The sequence below is a fragment of the Giraffa tippelskirchi genome, chromosome 7 (assembly GCF_054371585.1).
Source record: "Giraffa tippelskirchi isolate mGirTip1 chromosome 7, T2T-mGirTip1v1.2.pri, whole genome shotgun sequence".
NCBI classification, from domain to species: domain Eukaryota; kingdom Metazoa; phylum Chordata; class Mammalia; order Artiodactyla; family Giraffidae; genus Giraffa; species Giraffa tippelskirchi.
The window spans coordinates 134407416-134429611 of record NC_137281.1 but is presented as its reverse complement, the minus strand read 5'-3'; the positions used below and the strand labels follow the sequence as shown (position 1 = coordinate 134429611).

General features: G+C 37.8%; 1 protein-coding gene across 5 annotated transcripts in view; it reads right to left on the bottom strand.

Annotated features, from left to right (window-relative positions):
• Positions 1-17455, bottom strand: part of HIF1A (hypoxia inducible factor 1 subunit alpha) — a 44323-nt gene extending 26868 nt beyond the window's left edge. For all 5 annotated transcript variants that reach the window (XR_014059393.1, XM_081509809.1, XM_081509808.1 and 2 more), the window contains exon 1: positions 17122-17455. Coding sequence is in view for 1 of the 5 variants with exons in the window: in XM_081509810.1 (XP_081365936.1) it covers positions 17122-17156 (35 nt within the window). In the remaining 4 variants the exon portion in view is untranslated. The remainder of the gene's footprint in view (positions 1-17121) is intronic.
• Positions 17456-22196: the final 4741 nt, after the last annotated feature.

Sequence of the window (22196 nt, the reverse complement as noted above, 5' to 3'; positions counted from 1 at the left end):
CCTTCACATCTCCAAAGACATAAAGGGGAGGTACAGGGGTTGGATTTGGAATTTAGGACCTGATCCTCAACTATTCAGACGAACTCTTTTCTGGAGTCTGCTTGTAAATCCAAACTTCTAATCGAAAGGCAAGGCATCTTTCTGCCCCACCAACTACCTCTTCAAAGCAAAGCAACTTTTAATTGGTACTGCCAACCACTAAGGGGAGAGAATCAGTAATCCAATCTACCTCAAATACTCTCACTAGACTTTATTTTTAATTTGTACAAAGGAGTATCTCTGTACTTCATTTGAATATCTTAGCTCACTATTGTTGGTGTTTTACTTGCATAACACTCAGATCCCCAAAGTAAAACCAATCTGCATACATATTTCAGGAGATCTGGCCAGGCATAAGCCAATTCCCAAGATACCTTATTTACACAAAGTACCATGAGAGAAAAGATGCAGAGAATCCCCCCCCAAATACTTAGTGAGCACTTACTATGTGCTAGGCACCGTGTACTGCTTTCACATACATACAATGCTTCATTATATGTATTTAATTATCATAATATTTTAGAGAACCAAAACACTAGATGGGAAGTGACCTTCCTGAACCTCAGAATAAACTTCATTCAAGAACTATTAATTCAATAAATATTTATTGAATATTTATCAAGTACTATGCACTGTGTAGGTACTCAGAATACAGTGATAAGCAGAACAGCCCTCATGGAACATAGCCAGCCTCCCCCTTAGTCTACTAAAGTAGTTACTTAATGCAATATTCGCAAATGCTGGTCAAGGTTCATTGTAATTACCTGGGAAAGTCAACATTTCAAACTTCTGGGCTCTATCTTTGTAAATCTGATTCAGAAGATCTGAAGTAGGGCCCCCAAATCTGGGTTTTTTAAAACTCCCAAAATGTGTATTATACACAGTGAAATTTAGGAATCATTGACTGAACTAATCTTAACTATCACACTCATTTAATGTTGCCCTCAAATTACTACCTCAATGATTCTTTCAAAATAAGAACTCTGATATTATGTCCTTAAAATCCCATCAAATGTACACTTGACAAAGTCTAATTATTCAGGTGAAACCTTCCTTTAGCTAGTTTCCTGCCCATCTCTTCATCCTCACCATTTCCCACATTTGTTCAGCCAGTGTAGTTACTCAAAAGCATAATAGTTTATTCATTTCTTGCTCACTACGCTACTCTCTCTGCTGAGGTATCCTTCTCAATATGTAACTTGGTAAATTTATGTGAGAAACTTTCAAAATTCAATTCCATCATCATTTTGTCTCTGCATTCTGTCTTTCAAAACTGCTCCTCTCCCCTAGATCTGACCACTCTGGTTATTTTGCTATAATTATGTCCCTCTACAGTCCCTTAAAGCTTCTTGGAGGCAGGAAACTGCCTCATTCATTTCTGTATTCTTAGTAGGAAAACGTGCACAAGTGGCTTTAGTACTTGGCCCAAATCTGCTATTTGATTTGACTTCAGCACTGAATTTGTGCTTTACCAGCACTCCTATGATCCTATAGATTACAATCATAATTAAACAGCATAACAAGGTCAGCACTATGAACAAGGGATACTATTGGGATTTACTGTGATTATCCAGATATGCACTTTCAAATTTAAGTAAGCATACTACACATAAGTTAGAATGGGGGGAAAAGCTAAAAAAACCAAAATCACTAAGCAGTATTAACAGTGAATAGCACCAATATCATCACCAAGGAAGCGTAAGTGATCTCGACAGAGGAGAGATTTAGAGCACAGGCAGAGAGCTGAGAAACTAGAATACCAACTTGCTGAAAAGAAGCTTGAAGTTTAAGATTACTTCCCTTATCAGTGCAATCTATGTCAGGAAAATGCATGAGGTATAGTTAATGTTGTTAACCAATTAAATCAACACCTTTATCACATTTATTTTATGTCTTCCTAGTCCAGCTGGAAACATGATAGCTGATCCACTTTGTTTTCTATATAATCTTTTCCAAGAGATTCTTGTAATTATTACAATACATAAAAGTTTTCATTAAGTTAATTTCTAACCTCATTTTTTTTTTTCAAGGGAGGGTTACCCTTAGACAAGTATTTTGTATTTATTACTAAAAGTATTCTTATTATCCCTGGAGGAGGAAATGGCTAACCACTCCAGTGTTCTTGCCTGGAGAATCCCATGGACAGATGAGCCTGGTGGGCTACAGTCTATGGGGTCGCAATATGTTACAGTACAGTAGTATGCAAAAAAAGCAGGCTTTACAACAAAATTTGAGTATGAATCAATTTCTCTCTATGTAACACATATGTATGTATATAAATAAATTTATAACTTACAAATGCACAGATAAAGCCAGAAAGATATAATGATACAAAGTGTAGCAAAGTTTACAAATGTTAAAAATAGCAGTTTCAAGATGGCAGAATCAGATTATTTTGTTTTTAAGAAAAATTCCCATTGAATTAACACTTAGCACTGTCAATGCACCCACACTGAGAAACCTGAAAGAAGCAGTCATGTGACTTTTAAACTTGCTTCCCAAAAAGACTAACTGAAAACAAGTTAATTTTTTTTCTTCATTTTGGAATAAAGCAAGTACAATGATACTTTTTCCAGGGAATGGAAAGTAAAACTGAGTAAGCAATATAATTCAATATTTTCAGTTTCTCATTCTATTCAATTTTCAGATTCTGAAAATTAAACACTTTGTAATTAATTTGAAATTCCACAAACAGGTGAAATGGTTTGTTTCTAACAAAAAATATTGAGAATACATACAATTGTATTATTTTTGAAAGAAGCTTAAAAGTTTATTGGTTTAGATGATCATTATCTTCCTTAGTTGTTGCTGTTTAGTCACTAAGTCGTGTCTGACTCTTTGCAACTCCATGGACTGTCACCCGCCAGGCTCCTTTGTGCATGGGATTTCCCAGGTAAGAATACTGGAGCAGGCTGCCATTTCCAACTTATTACGTCCAACTTATAAACTTATGATCTCTTAAATGTCCAAATTAGAGAAAGATTATTCACCTTCCAATGATCTCACAGAGTGCTTCGTTTTAACACTATTTTCTAATGTTCCAGTGAAATAAAAAGAAAAAACTCTATCAGTTTGAAATTAGAGGGTACATTCTGAAAATGAAATCTGTATCACATCTGAGATAGCTTTAATATGTAAATATCCTATTATGCACTAATTTCTTAATTTGCTAATAGATTTACATCTGTTTACATGACTGTGTGTGTGTGTGTGTTGAAGTTCTGATTTGAAAAAGAATATGCTTTTGTTTTTCTTAACTAATGATATAAAAATCATCTCTCTCTTGGTTCAGAATCAGTCTTGAGCTTCTCAAAAAAAAATCTCTGATCCCCTACAATATATAGGGGATATATATATATATTTGGTTTAATTAAATTAAAATTAAAAAATTAAACCAAAAAATGTGAAGCTATTCCTCTAAGATGGAGGTTCTCAAACTTTAGCTTCCCTCACAATCAGAATTTCCAATTTGAAAGACTGGATCGGTCTGAAGATCTGTAATGCTAATAAATTAGCAGGTAATACCAAAGATGTTGGTCTGGAGAATACCTTGAGGAGCCCCTCTGCTCTAGGAAAATACTTTGTTATGTGTCCTTCAAAAATGCCCAGAGAAGTAAAAGATTGTTTTTCAACACTCAAAATTGTTTACTAAATACCTTCTCTTTAAAAAATCTGCCCAAATTCTTTATAAACACAGACAACATATCTGGACTGTAAGACATTAACACTGCCACATATTTATAACATAACTATAAAATACAGTATGGACTTAATCAATGGTTGACCTGTGATATGCATCACAATTGCCAATAGAATTTTTCTCCCCAGGTATTTGTGCCTAGATCCCAACCCTGGAAATTCAAATCGTAGGCTTGGCATGTTGGTTTAAACTACAATCTTCCGTGTACAACATGATTAATAAATTGGCACTGCTATATGTTACATATGAAAATTGCTGAGAGTAAATTCTGAGTTCTCATCACAAGAAAAAACTTTTCTTTTTTAAAAATTTTGTATGTATGTAAAATGATGGATGTTTGCTAAACTTATTATGGTAATCATTACATGATGTATATAAGTCAAATTATTATGCTGCCCACCTTAAACTTATTCAGTGCTGTATGTGTATATCTCAATAAAACTGAAGGAAAAAGATGAAGTCCATTAAAAAATAATAATAATAAAAATACAATCTTCCCGATGATTCTGATGAGCATTCCTAGATGTTCAAGGTTTGTGTTTCATCTATGGGTGCTTATAAAGTTTACATATTTTGAGTCTCATCCTAAATTTACCAAGTCAGAATCTTTGGAGGTGAGCACCTGGGAATCTTTCTATTAATTAAACACCCAGGTGATTCTTAAGCTACAGCACTTTGAGAACTATTTGCAGGTCTTATAGCAGAAATTTAACAGGCTAGCCAGCAAATTTGAAAACTGAGAAAAATTTATTTTCAACTACAACTACATATATATATACACACACACATATATATATATCACTAGCTATCTAGGTGGCGCAGTGGTAAAGAATCCGCCTGCCAATGCAGGAGACACAAGAGACCTGGGTTTGATACCTGGGTCAGGAAGATTCCCCTGGAGTAGGAAATGGCAACCTACTCCACTATTCTTGCCTAGAAAATTTCATGAACAGAGGAGCCTGGCAGGCTGTAGTCCATGGGGTAGCGAAGAGTCGGACATCACTGAGTGACTGAGCGTGCACGTACGTACGCATACCACAACAACTTATGTTTGTCAGGCAGAACACTGAACTGAGTGAGCAGTAAAACTGCTGGGAGAACAAGGTACAATTGCTGGGAATAAGAAGCTAGAGGTACAACTCAATGATAAGTCAGTAATAAAGTGTGTGCACAGTAAAACCAGTAACTTTTCCTCTAAAAGATCAGAGCATAATTAGGCTTTGCATGCGTGCTCAAGTAGTGTCCATCTCTTTGCGACCCCATGGACGGTAGCCCGCCAGGCTCCTCCACCCATGGGATTTTTCAGGCCAGAATATTGGAGTGGATTGCCATTTCCTCCTCCAGGAGATCTTTCTGAGCCAGGTATTGAACCCGTGTCTCCTGAATCTCCTGCATTGGCAGGCGGATTCTTTACCATGGAGGAAATATGACTAAATGAAAAATGTGACAATGATGCGATGTTTTTTCAATTCTCTGAAATAATTTTTTACAAATCAGTTCTTAAAATTCTTTATGAATGTCACAAACATCGAAGCATTGAGACTCACTCTCCGTAACAGCTGTGATTTAACGGCTTTCCCAAAATCGTATCACCTATTCTACCACTCTTCTCCCTTTGCATTACCTCCCTTCTTACCTTGTAAATTCCTTTCCATTTCCCTTATCATTTGCTTTTTGATAGTAACAGAACTGGGACTGGTAATCAAGGTCAGTGACATTAAACTTTATGCATATGTATATTCAAAAAAAATGTATCCTTTAAAAAAACATTTTTTTTTTTGATGTGGAGCATTTTTAAAGTCTTTGTTGAATTTGTTACACTATTGCTTCTCTTTTATATTTCAGTTTTTTAGCCCTGAGGAATGTGGGCTCTTTATTCTCTAACCAGGGATCGAACCCACAATGCCTGCATTGGTAGGTGAAGTCTTAATCACTGGAAATCCACCAGGAAAGTCCCAGAAAAATGTTTCTTTAATTATTTGCTTAAAATATAACAAGATACACAAGTTATAACAATCAAGTTTTGTCTCATATACTAGGGGGAAAACACATGTATCAGAACAAAGGTATATACATAGAAATCATATCCTGACGATTTTTCCTATTTAAGTTCTAAACCTGACCATGATGAAGTTTCTGAAAATGATGACAAAAGAGAAGCTCTTCTGAAGCCATGGCTTGATTCTCTACCTGCACTAATCCATCCTATCCAATGTTACAAAATAAATTTTCAACTAACCCTCTGAACCTGTTTGTCAATGAAAAGAGGATAAATAACACTGTTACTAAGCAGCAGCTCTCAGATCCCACCTAGGAATAAGGCCCCTGTATTTAATATGGCCTATGCCTTTCCACAAGTCAGAAGCTTAACTTAGAATGTTTAAATTAAAATATAAAGAAATTTAAGGATGTTTTTACTTAGGAATAGAAGGAAGAGACACAAGTACCTTCAGATATTTGAAAAGGATGTCATACAGAAGGCAGATTTGGCAATTTATGCAACTTCAGAGAGTAATAAGTGGTAAAATAAGTAAAATAAGTAAAAAGCGCTCAATAGAGTGAAAGTAGTGCTGAAGGTAAACTCTGAGAATTTCAAACTTTTATTCTTATTTTGGTGGCGATGTAAGAAAAAACAGGAAAAAGCATGTTCTGGATCATCTAGAAGATCTCCATAAGGTCTCTATTCTTGCTACAAACCTTCTATGTTTGAGGTTGCATATGTTTATGATCAAATTGGTACCAAACAATCACTAAAAGGAACAGGGTTACATTTTTTTTCCCACTTTATTTTATTTTATTTTTTATTTATTTTTTAAATTAGTTTATTTTCTATTTTTTAACTTTACAATATTGTATTTGTTTTGCCATACATTGACATGAATCCACCATGGGTGTACATGTTTTCCCCTTCCAGAACCCCCCCCTTCCACCTCCCTCCGCATCCCATCAGGGTTACATTTTTAAATCTGGTATAATCATGTTGAGGTCACTAGGCACATCTCAAGGGTTTACAAGTACTACTTTGCTCCAAAAGAGACCTAAACATTAGTTGAGGTTAAGAAATATTGGAATAAAGAACTTTCTAACATTTAAAGCTGCAAAAATGAATAGACTGTTGTTTAAGAGTGCTTTTTGTTTATCTCTAAGAAAATTCTTCGGCTCCAAAATCACTGCGGACAATGACTGCAGCCACGAAATTAAAAGACACTTGCTCCTTGGAAGAAAAGCTACGACAAACCTAGACAGCGTATTCAAAAGCAAAGAAATTACTTTGCCGACAAAGGTCCCTCTAGTCAAAGCTATGGTTTTTTCCAGTAGTCATGTATGGATGTGAGAGTTGAACCATAAAGAAAGCTGAGCGCTGAAGAACTGATACTTTTGAACTGTGGTGTTAGAGAAGACTCTTGAGAGTCCCTTGGACTGCAAGGAGATCAAGCCAATCTAAAGGAAATCAATCCTGAAAAATCATTGGAAGGACTGATGCTGAAGCTGAAGCTTCAATACTTTGGCCACCTGATGCAAAGAGCTGACTCGGGAAAAGACCCTGATGTTGGGAAAGATTGAAGGCAAGAGGAGAAGGGGGCAACAGAGGATGAGATGGTTGGATGGCATCACTGACTTAAACAGACATGAGTCTAAGCAAACTGAGGGAGATAGTGAAGGACAGGGAAGCCTGGAGTGCTGCAGTCTATAGGGTCGCAAAAAGTCGGACATGACTGAGCAACTGAACAACAAAGAAAATTCTCAGAGTAGATTGGCGAATTTGTAAACACAATTATACAGGATATTCCTGTGATGGTTGATATTAAACTAATAATACTTAAATCCTAAAGTCAATTATTTTGCAAGAATCTCAAACTTAAAATCACACTGTACTAAAAAATAAAAGATGGAACACATAATAAATGAATCAATTAACACCAAAAACTGAATATTTAACTATGGCCTGAGCCATCAACAATTCACTGCTCTGCTTAACAAATAAGATGCACAAATATCTGCTGAATAAATGAATGTGCAATAATCTGTTATAGGCCATGGTGCTTAGGTGTTAAGAGTAGTGGTCTAGGGCTGAAAAAAATTTTTAAACCATTGAAATAAATCAACTTATTATCCAAGAAAATATCCCTTCCTCCACTCCTAATGAAGGCTCTACTGATTTGAAACATAACTCATTTAAACATTTTAGCTATGTTACTGCAAAGGTAGGCAATTTCCAACTCTTCTCTGCAAACAGACTAAATAGACATTTAATGGAATTTTGACCCCCAAAATGCATGGAAAAGTAGGCTTTCTTAATTTTCCATCCTCTAACAATCAAATAAATAACCTTCAGAGTATTTTTCTTCCTTTACTATTACCACTGTAGAAAATGATTATTTTAGAATGTCTGTACAAAAAAAGTATCTCCATGTAATTTTCAAAGGCCAAACGTTCACAGAAAAATACCAATGTAGAGGAAAAGCAGCACTAACCATTCTTACCACTATTATAAGTTCACTGATGGTTTGGCTCAAAAGGACATCAGCCTTTGTCAGATTGTCCTAAAGAAGGCTTGACAGATTCTAAATAATATCATGAGATTTCAGGGAAGTGGAACTCTTCTGAAAACGACTTAATAAATATAATAACTGTATGAATACAATTATGGTTTCCAGTTTATTAAGCCCTTACTTTATGCCAAGAACTGTTATGAGTGTTCCACATGGGTTAGTATCTCGTTTGTCCACACAACAATCCTATAAGGCAATTGATCTTATCATAATTTACATATGAACAAAGTGAGACCTAGAGAGGTAAAGCAACTGTGCAAGATTACACAACTGAAGGGGCAAAGCAAACAGCCAGCCTCTAGAGCCAAAGCTCTTAGTCAGTAGTCAGTCATTACGGCATTTCTCTTAAAGAAATGAAATGAAAACCCTAGTCCAGAGAAGAGATTTTAAGCTTCCCCAAAGGCATACAGCAAGAACAGTTGTAGACTGACCAGGCTTGAAAGAAGACTCTGTAGCATATGAATTCAGGCACTTTGCAACAAAAACCCATAGCCCATTCATTAGGATACCGGCACTGATCAAGAGTCCTTTACAAGGAGATAATTAATAATCTACATCAAGACAATCAAATAATATACAAAACGATATTTGACTCATGTAATCAGAGAACTCCATTGACATAGTTAAAAATAATGGTCCAAGCAGGGCAAACTAGCATTCATCCAGGAGACTGATATGTAGATACTAGAAGACAGAAGGAGTTTTTCTTCTTTTTCCTTTTTATCATCACAAACTATATGGAAGCAAGCATGGGAATGCTTAGTGGCCATATTTCATACCATATTAATAGACTGTCGGTGGCAGAATGAGGCAACCTGCAAGTTGAGCAATATATATAAACCAAGTCATAGTCAAGAGAAAGCCTGAGATTACATTTTAAGGACATCACTTAAGATACAAGGTCTAGCTGTCCCTTAAACCAAAGTCAAATTGTGTGAGCTAGTAACAGCCTCCCCATCCAGCCCCTGAAACTAGTTTGAGCTGTGTTTCATCACTTGCAATAAAAAGAATCCTAATATACTAACAAAGAGCCAGTGTTTCATATTAAAAACAAACTTTAATGATGATCAAGTATAAGAAAAGGGCACTCTCAAACACTGCTAGAGAATATAAACTGATCTAAACTTACTAGAAGTTTAGAGTAGATTGTAAGAAATGTTTGCTAAAGATGAAACAAAAGTAGGTATCTTCCACATTTACCTAGCTGATTTTCCACAACCATACACATATGCATCTTAGTAATATAAACTTTTTATTTGGTGTTCTGCATATATAGGAGAGTACCTGGTGGCTCAGACAGTAAGGACTCCACCAGCAATGCAGGAGACCTGGGTTTGACGCCTGGGTGGGGAAGATGCCCTGGAGAAGGAAATGGCAACCTACTCGTGTCTTCTTGCCTGGAGAATCCCAGAGACAGAGGAGCCTGGTGGGCCACAGTCCATCAGGTTGCAAAGAGTCAAGTCATGACTGAGCAACTAAGATACACACACACACACTGCATGTATAGAATTAGTTTTTAACATACCTTAAGATAGGGTATTGAGTTATTTTCAAGGCTTGTACATGTTACATAGCTATATTTATTAACACAATGTGTTTTCTGATCTGGTATTAATCAATTCAGTTCAGTCACTCAGTCATGTCTGACTCTTTGCGACCCCATGGACTGCAGCACGCCAAGCTTCCCTGTTCATCACCAAACTCCTGGAGCCTGCTCAAACTCAGGTCTATCGAGTCGGTGATGCCATCCAACCATCTCATCCTCTGTTGTCCCCTTCTCCTCTGGTATTAATAAATACCATAAATATTTAAGTGACAAAAAAATTAAAACTCAAGATTCAAGAAGGTTCTAAAGTAGCACAAGAGATGCAGATGCCCCAGCATAAGAAAAATTCCTCTGAAAGAGCAACATAGAAGAGGAATGATGACTTCCAAAAAATCCTTTTAATATCTTAAAATCATTCTCTGCTTTCTTTGTTCACTCAGTTATTCTCATTGTTTCATTTATTCATTCAAATACTTATTAAGAGGTCACTGTATACCAGTAATCTCTTTTACATTACAAGTTTCAAGTTAGGTCTATTTGTGACCTTGTTCATTGAAACGTTTCAATTTCACAATTGAAAAAAAGAGGAAGGAATCACTTTAAAGAAATTTGCTTAGCATCTGAATTCTCAAGAAAGATCTATATATATGAGAACAGAAATACATTCAACTCAAAGACTTAAACGTTCTGCCTTTAAACCTTATGTTTATTTTTACCATAATATGATTCATTTGGAAAAATAAATTCTCACAAACTATTAGAAAAAGTGGAGAATCACATGGAAATGTCACTAATAAGGGACAACTCAATATTAACTAGTAGTCATTTTAAATACTGTGACTTTCAAACCAATAGGTAGAACTACAGTAGAACTGCAACTACAGTGAGTTATATTCCACTACTAAATTCTGTCCCATTTATGAAACAATAAATTTTGAAAATCATACTTGGGAATAATCTTTATGTTTAATCTTATAACCAAGTGAAATTTTTAAATGAAGACACTCATAACAGGTGAGATCACCAGAGCAAAGAAAACATAACATCTTGAGAATAGTTTTCTAATATAAGTAAGTCACTTCAATTATTGTTTTAAGTACTTTAAAACAAAGTCAGTAATGAAATAGGACTTTAGCAACAATATAACAGGTAGAGACCATTTTAAACACTAAATACTTTTCTGAGAAAGTACTGGTACATCAAATCTTTCAAAGTCACTAGAAAAACTTAATTCTCATTTTATAGATGCTTAACCTCACTTCTTATAAAGCTTCTAGTGGCAACTGTTCTCTGTTGTTTTAAGTTGGTTAATTATCCACAAACAAACTCTTAAAAATACAACCACTTCAACATATCCATTATGATGGCTACTATCATAAAAACAAAAAATAACAAGTGTTGGGAAGGATGTGGAGAAAACAGGAACCCCTGTGCACTGTAAGTGGAAACGTAAAATGGTGCAGCCACTATGGAAAACAGTATGGGCAGCTCCTTAAACAATTTAAAAGAAGAGTTGTCATATGATCCAGCAATCTACTTCTGGGTATATATACAAAATAACTGAACACAAGATCTCCAAGAGATATTTGCACACCCATGTTCACAATAGTCAACAAGTGGAAGCAACTGATAATAGAAATTTTCACATATTGAGGTGTGAAGAAATCATTGTGGCTGTACACGAGTTAACTTAAATTTTATGCTAACTAGAACAGACTGTGGCTTACCAAATATAAATTGTACATATGCTTCAGTGATTTAAAAAAAAAAGGGCACACTGACCAGAAGTATGATTTCAGTTCTGTCATTTTGCCTTGTGCTTGCTTTTTCATCTTTCCTTGCTCTTTACCATTTTTTTCCTATGCTAAATGGTGTTTTCTTTCATCCACTGATCTAAAAGTTATGTCTATTTTTGTTCTACAAGTGATTTCTTCAATTAAAAAATATATTTGGGGAAAAAAAGATTAAATGCCTCCCTTTGGGATGCCAAAGCTGGTACTCCTTGGATGATGACTCCCTTTCCAGGTGCCAAGGCCATACTGACTCGCTGTGCACATGCTGATCTGTTTGTTTGTTTTTTTTGAAACCTTGAATGAATGTATCCCTATTGTTCTGACAAGACATAAACTGTGCTGAAACCATGCTTTTCCAGAGCAGTTTCTCAGAGTAATCTGGGAGGCTGTCTTCTGGGCTACAGTCCTCAGTTTGGTTCAAAGAAAACCCTTTCCTATTTCTATTATAGATTGTTTACTGATTATTTTTGTCGATATAATCTCAGTGTCCACTGAAAGATGAAAGGATAAACAAAATGTGTTATACATTATTCAGCCTTAAAAAGGAAGAAAGTTTTCACACATGCTACAACATGAGTGATCTTAAGGACATTATATTAAGTGAAATAAGTGAACTGAAAATTTCTCAGTCATGTCCGACTCTTTGCAACCCCATGGACTGTAGCCTGCCAGGCTCCTCTGTCCATGGAATTCTCCAGGCAAGAATACTGGAGTAGGTAGCCATTTCCTTCTCCAGGGGATCTTCCCAACCCAGGGATCGAACCCAGGTCTCCCACACTGCAGGTGGATTCTTTACCATCTGAGCCACCAGGGAAGCCCCAGTGAAATAAACCAGTCACAAAAAGACAAAAATTGTTCGATTCTACTTATAAGAGGGATTTAGTAGTCAAACTCATAGAAACAGAGCAGAATGATGGTTGCCAGAAGGTAGGAAGAGGGAGAAATTGGGGATAGTGGTTAATAGTTAGAGTTTCAATTTTACAAGGTGAAAAAGTTCCGGAGGTTGGTTAGACAACAATGTCAATATACATAACACTATTGAGCTGTACATTTAGAAATAGCTAAGATGGGAAATTTTATGTTGTTTTTTAAAACCACAACTTAAAAAACCCCATAATCATTTTAAAAGCTATAGGAGAAAAAAGTCATAAGGTAATCACTTATAAATGTTTTTACAGAATTAATTTTATATTTTTTCTAAAAGAATCATATCTGGCAAAGATATGCGTTTATTATTTTTTACTGCAGAAAACACAACTTTTAATATAAAACTCAATGCACATACAAAATACTTAATTTTTTGATGCTCCAAGAGACAGAGATACAATTATTCTTAAAATTCCAAGGCCTATAACAAATTTAAAAATTATCATTATACTTTTACCAAAAATAGTGAGCAACAAGAAGACTGGCTTATCTTAGTTTCAAATTCTTTTTTCTAACTCTCTAGTTAAGCAGAAAATATACACAACACATACATCACAAACAGAAGGCTTAGTATAAAACCCACCAACTTGGATAATTAGTCCCAATGTTTACAAAAGAAAAAAAGAGAAAGAGAGAAACAAGGGGGAAAAAAGAGCATTCTTCTTCTGAATTAAAATCAATTTCTTAATAGAAAACTAATCCAACAACACATTTAAGTCAGTATTTTCCCCTGCTTGGAAAACCAGACCTATGTTAACAATCTCAGACAAGGAACGAATATAGTTCTTTAAATATCTAAATTTTTTAAAATTATATTTTAAGAGGACAACTCTATACACAAGCACAATAATCTAACCCAAATCTTTAACATCCATGCATGGTAAGTTTTTTACTTTACCACCAAACATAAAGACTGTTGTAAGTTCTTCTGAAAAAACTCAGTCGAGAGACTAGTCCCTCAGCCTTCTACACACCATTCTTAACATACAACAATAGAATGTCACCAGGAAATCTTTACCTTGAGCCCAAACCCCAATAGAGCTGCAAAGACAATCAAAGTCAATAGGTAGAAAGATTGGATGTTACCTAAACTGCACAAAATGCTTCGTAGTGGACCACAGTAATGAACTACCACACTCAATCTAAAACAACGTGGTAGTTCAGCAAACACATCCATGTGGAAGAGTGCACTAATATAAATATTATACAAATTGAGCTACAAAAACCAGATAAATAACACAGACTTGAAGCCTTGCCTTGAGATAAAAGCCAATGATCTTACTTCTGGACAAATTCATAAGTAAAGGACAGCTTTTCTACTATGTAGACTCATATGTTTTACCACACTTATTTTATCAACTCATCGTATTTAGCAAAGATTAATATTTACAAAACTGTCTACTCCAAACTGGCATCAAGACAAAAAAAAAAAGGTTACTGCCATTTGTAAGACTGCAGTGCCTTGCACATACCCTGCTAAAATGAACTGTCTGACTAGTATATGTGATTATGACTTCAGTCTCTGAAGTCCAGAGAAAATTTTTAGTAGCCTATTTGGGGAGGAAACAAGGGGGTAAGGAAATGTGAAAAAAGGGGGCCTACGGTAGACACTACATAAGATGCTCAAGAACACTTAATGCTAGATGCCAACATAATTCAGGTACTGTTTTAACTAAAAAGAATCCCTTTAAACTTCTGGGTCCAATGATAGTCTTTTCATTTTTAGGAGATAAAGAAAAGAAAGTAGGGAGAAGAGGAAGTAACACAAATATCTGGAAGGACTTGCAAAACAAACAAAAAAAAGTTTTTAAGTGTTGTGGAAGTTCAAATTAAAACTTTAACAAGTAACATCTACTTTCAAGTATATAACGTTACCAAGACTCCTAAACCAAAGACTAGGCATTATCTCATTTAATCTTCTCAATAACCACTAAGATGGCTGCTATTATTATCATCATTTCAAAAGGAGGAAATAGGCTCAGAAGCATTCAGTAATAACTTGCCCAGGCTCACAAAGCTAACAAGTAAAAAGCTGGACTCAGAGGTGTCAGGTTCAAATCTTAAGCTCTTAACCATCAGGCAACCTCTTCAAAGAGGAAATCAAAGTAAAATTGTAACAAGAAGAATGTTCACTAGAGAATGAGAGGTTCTTGATTTTTAATGACCAAACTTAAGAAGTTAAGAAATGTCCATTCTCAGAGATTTTACTTTAATGATACAATAACTATGTTTTGAAAACTCTGAAGGAATCTGCCCTGAAACCTAAAAGAGAACAATGAACCTATTGACATTCCACTGAAACCTAAAATTCAATATTAATGTGCTATTAAGTCCAATCCCTGTTACCAAGCAGTCAACATGAAATTTCCTATGTGAAATCTATTATAACCATACCCAACTTCTGTTCTGATTTCTTCTAATCCTTTAGCTTTTGAGTTTCCTAGCCCTCCTTTAAAAAGACAAATTTGTCTCCCCCACCTGCACCCTCATTTAGTGGAAAAATTCTAAGGAGAAAAATCTCTGCCCCTCAACCTCCCAGTTTTCTTTTCAAAAAGTTTTAAAACTGTTAGTTAGAAAAGAATAAAAAATACTTCTTTAACAAACAGCACCTATAAGTTGTTGAGTACCATTTGTTGCGTTTAACTTAATTTACCAGTTATACCAGTTGTTGAGTACCATTTGTTGTGTTTAACTTAATTTACCAGTTATAACAACTTCTGTAATAAGAAACATTAAATCCAATTCAAGTTTATGCTAAATTTTCAAATGAGAATATTTTGCAAATAACAAATGGGACTGAGGAAAATGAGGAACTGGTTTAGACTTGGGAGTGCAGCACAGTAGGTAATCAATTCATTTATATTAAAGCTGCTTATGCTCTTCTCAACTTAAGAACTGCAAAGGAGATACAAGTACACTATAGCATACAAAAAGGGACTGACTGGAGTATAACTTCATATACAATGTTAAATATGTTTTAGCACTAAGGACAGAATATTGACAATACACTGAGGTGATGTGCCTTAGGTTTACAGCAGCCTCATCATTTCATCAAAAGCCTTGTAATCACCTCTACAAAATTAATTGCAATTAATTCCTGGCAACTCTTGGAATTAGGTCTAGATCTGTTTACTCACTTTTTAAATTTTATACACGCTTTCTCTGGTGTACACAAACTGAGAACTTATCATTCTACTAGAGAAAGACCAAAAAATAATCCACAAAATCGAAGGAACATAAACAAGTTTATCTTCTGCTGATACTGATTAGGGCACTTAATCTGTCCCAGAAGAGTGCAAGGACTTAACAGTAAAGCCAGCCTACTAACCAGAACTCTTAGCATAAATCTTCAATTCCTTAAAATAATTTCCTCAAAAGTTAAAATACAAGAGTGGACCAAAAGGTGGGAGGACGTGGGGGGGGCGGCACTTAATTCCACTGGTTGGACTCACAATTCTTAATCCTATAATGTACCAGTTAAGACTCAAACTTCGAAGTGTTTTTAAAACTTGCATTAAGTTCCAACAAGATGGTTATTTATTTACTTTGCGTATATTTTAATATACCTCAATTTCAGAAAAATCAGTCGAGTCAATCTAAAAACTTCGCAACATTTTAGTGCTGCATTTCATTTGCTCTGACCATATACCCATATACTGCCCACCCTCCCCAGCTCATTAAAAGTGTTTGCCTGAATTTAGCCACCCGCTACGTTTTCACTAAGATATTTTCAAGAATGAATGAAGCATATAATTCACTTATAACATCTGGGCTCTCTTGACAGATGATAGAAACACAGGTATCCAATTCTGATGTTCCCATTAAAACGTTACTATTTCTCTAAATTCCCGTTACTCCGACTCTTGCTCTAGGCAAGTTTTTCAAAGCGATTAAAACAAAACCAAACCAAATCTGCACGTGCAGACGAAAAAGTTTAGCATCCCAGGCCATCGCGGCAAATCCCTAATGCACAAAGGCAAAGACACCCGCCTGGCCGGACAACCGCAGAGCAAGATCTCACCCAACCAACCACGCGAGCTCCTAGGTCGGAAACCCAGGGCCCCGAACCCACGCCGAAACCAGGACCTGCGCGCAGGGGCCGCCCCGGGGCCGAGTTTTCAATGGAACCGGAGAGGATGGGGGCGGGAAGGAGCGGAAGCTCGGGTGCAAGTGGCGGCGACCAAGCTGCGGCTCATTTCTCTTCCCGGGGTTTTCAGGCTGGGGGGAAGTCCACCCGGAGCAGGGCACGCGGCAGGCTGCGGGTTTGAGGCGGGTAGGGAGGGCGATGCGAGGCCTGGGCTGCCGGGAAGGGAGGCGAGCAGGGCCCAGCCCCCGGCCCCCGGCCCCTGAAAGCACTTTAGACGCGTCTCCCACCCCCCACGACAAGATGGCGACGTGGACAGTGGGGAGCCCGGCCGGCGAGGCTGGGGGAGAGAGAGGGGAGGGGAGAGAGGCAGAAACAAAAAGGCGGCCCCCCGGAACGCGGAGGCCGGCCCGCGAGCCCCCGGCGGCGGGCGGGGGCGCCGGGGGGAGCAGGCGGCCGACGGAGGGGAGTGGGCTTACTTTTTCTTGTCGTTCGCGCCGCCGGCGCCCTCCATGGTGAATCGGTGCCCGCGATGCCTTCACGGCCCGCGGCCCCCAGGCTCGCTCCGGCCTAAGCGCTGGCTCCCTCCACACGCGGGGAGGGGAGAAAAGGCACGTCCAGAGGCGGGGGGTGCGAGGCGGGAAACCCCTCGTGAGATCAGAGGAGGGAGAGCAGACGGCAATCGCAGAGGTCCAACTCCGGCTCCGAAGAGCCTCCCCTGGGGCAGCTTGTCAGGGCCCGGGCCGACGCACTGGCCAAAGCGGCAGCGAAGGCGATCCTCGCGTCCCCTCAGACGAGGCGGCTCTGTGCACTGAGGAGCTGAGGCAGCGGCAGGGGGCGGGCAAGGGCGGAGGCGCGCTCGGGGGCGCGCGGGAGGGGGAGTGTTGGAGGCCTGCGCGCCCGCGGAGCCCGGCGCGCGCTCATGCAAACCCGCCTCACCTGAGGGGGAGGCGGGTTCCTTAAGAGCCAATGGCGAGCGACGCAGGCGGCCAGTCCCCACCCCAGCCCACGTCTGTCTCAGCCAATCAGGAGGCGGTCAGCTGAGGCACAGCTGGGACGCGCTGCCGCGCTCACGTGCTCGTCTGTGTGCCGCTGCGGAGGCAAGAGAAAGGAGATGGGGTGCGGCCAGTCTGGGTCTGGGGACTCTGCGCCTTCTCCTAGAGAAAGCGGTGGCTGGCTTTGGGAGGCGCTGCTGAGAAGGGATTTCGGTGTTTGGGTCTCAAGCCTGCATCACACTTCTTGCTGTCGGTGCAGCAAGTCTCCAGCTCTCTTTCTCTTTGGCAGCTGTTCTTTGCAGGGTTGCCGCCTGCTCTGCCAAGTCCCAGTTCAAAAAAGCAGACTTTTTGCGTCGTGGCAGCAAACCCTTGGTCATTCTACTCAGATGTGTTACAGTGGGGTCTTTCTTGCCAGGTTACCCAACCAGGCCATGTTACCGACCGCACCCTTTGCCATATAACACTAGGGTACTCTGTTTATCCATTAAGTTTCTCTGTGATGAAGTTTGATTCCTGAGTAAATATGAATGCAAATATAAAATAAACAAGCTCCTCTTGCTGTAAACCTCTCAAGGGAAGTAATTAAGGCAGCAGGAACTCTTAAAATCTTAAATTATTTTAAGCAATACAAATAGGTGTAAGTGACTTTAATAAAAGAATAAACCTGAATTTCAGGGGCGGGGGAAGAGTAGGAAAAATGGTTTTAGGTGGACAGTTATATTTTTGTTGCTTTACAAAGAGTAGAAAATAAATGGATTTAGAAAAAGGCGAAGATGATCCTTAGTTTGAGACTTACCACCTTGAATTGAGATCACCGTGTAGACAGGAAAGAAGGAAGGAAAACCCTTACCAAGACCTAAGCAGGGCACCTGCACCAGAGTTAACTCAGTGGCAGCAGTATGGCCTGTTTGCTAACATGACTTTGCAAGCTACTGGATAAGACTTAATCACTACTTGGCTTTTGAAGCCTACTTTTCAAGCCTATCAGTCTTTGAAATGAAAAAGAAATGTGTTTTGAGTCCAACAAAGGAGCATTGCACACGTATCTTCAGTTTGACACTAGATTATTTTACTTCTCACCTTTGTCTTGTTAGTTATATTGCTACAATCTGGCTTCAGATTATAAATTAATGTGGCTATCTGAGTAAATTTCAATTATATTGTCATGTAAAAACAATGATCTACATAGGTTAAACTCTGATAAGACAAAAATCAATTCACATAACACCTATTTTTAACTCATCAGCAAATCCATAGAGATAGGATTAAAGATTGATCTTAATGCTACTTTCCTCCTCGCCACCCCCCCCCCAGATCTACAACTCTGAATGACATGCTTTCTTGAAAAGGAACATGGGAAATGCCTGAAAAAAGGAAAGGACCAAAAATAGTTACTCATGTTTACCTTCTTAATTGTGAAAAGAATGACTGTAAATTAAAAATTGTTTAATTTAATGTTCTAAAAACTCAGTGTTAAGAACACTGATTCCAGAGTAAAGAGTGAGCTTAAGTACCAGCTCTGATACTAACAAGTCATGTAACTTGTGCCTCAGTTTACTCATTTATGTCTAAACCACAGAATCAGGGCATGATTAAATGAGATAGTACATTTAAAGTACTTAGAACAATACCTGGCACATAGTACACTATCAATAAATGTTAGCCATTAGTATTGTCAGGGTTGTGTTTTCATTATTCTTATCATTATTATTACCTCCAAATTTGTGCCACTGCTAGTGGTAATTACTTGGGCTTCTACCAAGGGTCAGCAAGTTTTAACTATCCAAGACTGCCTATTATGTTAATATAAATTCACATATATTCTTTGTTTTCAACTGGGAAACTGGTCACAGTGTTCCCACACTTGTATATGAGCATGATTGCAGAGATCTTCAACCATTTCCTTTTTTATCTTACTGGTAAGAAATTCTCTCTGGCCAGTGATCATACCTGAAGGGTATAGTGTTTATTACAACAACAAAAAAGTGAGCCTTTTATAATATCAAATCTAAGTCATTTTTTAAAGTTTACAGCAGAATGCTAATCCAATCAGCAGAGATATTTTTGAATAGTCATTACATTTGCTCAGAGTTTACTTTTCCTTTCAAAAAGTATATAAAATACAGTATTTTATGTGTGTATGTATGTATATTTGTGTTTACCCACACATGTGAACTTGGAAAGCAGTAATATTCAGCTTGTGTTTTCACATAATCAAAAAGGAGCTAAATAGTATACCCTAATTTAATCAATTTTGTTAACTAACAATTCTAAAAAGCAAAATTTCCTATGGGATAAAATTTTAAATTATCCTCTTTATAAACATCTATTAATAAATGCATTTAGATGATTATAATGTGACTAAACCTTAACAAACAATCATATTTAATTTCTCTCTAATCTTTGTAAGTGTTCAAGTTTCATTTCCACTCACTTGCAGAACTTTCTAAGTAGGCTGAAAGATTACTCGAAAATGATGCAATTGACCCTTAACCCATATTTATAGTAGGAAGTTAGACAGTGACTCAGGAGGAGGCAGGATAAAACCTGAAATTTTCGTACTAAGTAACACAGAGTGTTGAGCCTTTTAAAGAGTGAAACACGTCAGATTCAGATAATTTAGAATGCATCAAACTACGTAACAAGACCTAGTGGCCAGTAAGTGATTCTTGGCTTAATATTATTCTTAGTTCTCCTCCTCTTCTCCATCTTTATCTAGTCTAGGAACAACAAAAAAGCATATCATTTGGAAGGAAGTGTTTAGCAGATAATAGACATTTAAAAAGTCTCTTTTTCTTTTCTTTCAAGGATCAAAACAGAAAATAAATATGGATATGTGTCTGAATTTTTGGAGAATAAGAATACACTGAGATTTTGACACCAGTACTTTTCAATTATGATAGGTATTTTAAGCATAAATTTACAAAGGAATGTCAAAGGATTTTCAGTTTCTGGTCCAACATGTAAGGAGCTTGGAAGCATCCATCCTCACAGTAGGAGAAAAAGCTTAACAAACTGAAAACCAACAACTCTTCCTCCTAGATCACCAGGGAAATGAGGCCACAGGGCAAACTGCCGCCCTGAAAGTGGGAGAGACAGACAGACAGTTATAGAGAGTCACAGCTTACTAGAGGATCACAGTTTACCAGGAACAAAAGCCAGAAGTTGAAGTCAACATCACAGCTGGAGTCAACCAATATCAGTAAGAACATTTTAAACTGCAAGTGAGGAACTGCTGGAGGCTCTAGTGGACCTGCTTCAGAGTTAAAAGGAGGAGGCTCAGCCTTCGAGGGGCCCCACAACTTTCTTGAATTTCAACTCCAAGAGACTAAGAGATTATCAGTGTGAAGATCAGAGGAAAATATCTTGCTTTTTGCATGGCTAGAGAAAAAAATAACCCTTTTGAAATACTTTCAGAGCATTCTGGTTTTCTTAACAAGATCCATCCTGAAGGGAAACTATTTTACCAGAGCTTCCCTGGTGGCTCAGAGGGTAAAGCATCTGCCGGCAAAGCGGGAGACGCGGGTTCGATCCCTGGGTTGGGAAGATCTCCTGGAGAAGGAAATGGCAACCCACTCCAGTATTCTTGCCTGGAGGATCCCGTGGACAAAGGACCCTGGTAGGCTACAGTCCATGGGGTCGCAAAGAGTCGGACACGACTGAGCGACTTCACTTCACTTCACAATGTGCGTTAGAGAACAGGGAACACCCAATGCCAGCCCCTTTTGGCCTTCAACGTGAGAGAAGAAAAGTGCTCAGCTCAGTCTCACAAAACAGCTGATCCCTAATCACAGGACTGGAGCATGTTTCCCTTCTCCCACACCTTGCCAACCACCACATCAGTAGGGCTCTTGGGTAATAATAGAGGATTACAGCTAAGAGAAGTGCAAGCCTCAGACCCTAGTTAAAGAGTTACTAGGGATATCCAAAAGCAACAAGAGAAACAAAAACAAGGACACTAGAGTAAATTTTAGCTTCAGACACCACAGCTACAGCAAACAACAGCATAGCCTATCTTCTAGCCAAACAAATATAAATTTCATAGTAAAGGCCTGTCTACCTAAGTTCCTTTTACCTGATATTCCATGTATGGTTTTCGACAACAAAACTATGACTTGCTAACAAGCAAAAAGCGTAATTGAAGAGATAAACCAAACGTTAAAACCAGACTCAGATATGGCAGAGATTTTGTAATTATCAGACCAAGAATTTAATATAACTATGATTAATATGCTCCTGGATCTAATGGAAAAAGAACTATATGAAAGAACAGATGAATAAAGTAAGCAGAGATATGGAAATTCTAAGGAAGGATTAAAAAAAATACTAGAAATTGAAAGTAATGTAACAGAAATAAAGAATGCTTTTGATGGGCTCATCAGTAGACTGGACATAGCTGAGAAAAGAATGAATGAAATTGAAGATATGCCAAGAAAACAAGTCAATGAAAAAGATGGATCAAAATATCTAAGATCTGTGGGACAATTACAAAAGGTGTAACCTAACTGTAATGGAAATCCTGGGAAGGGAAGAGATATAGAAGAAAAAAAGAATATGTA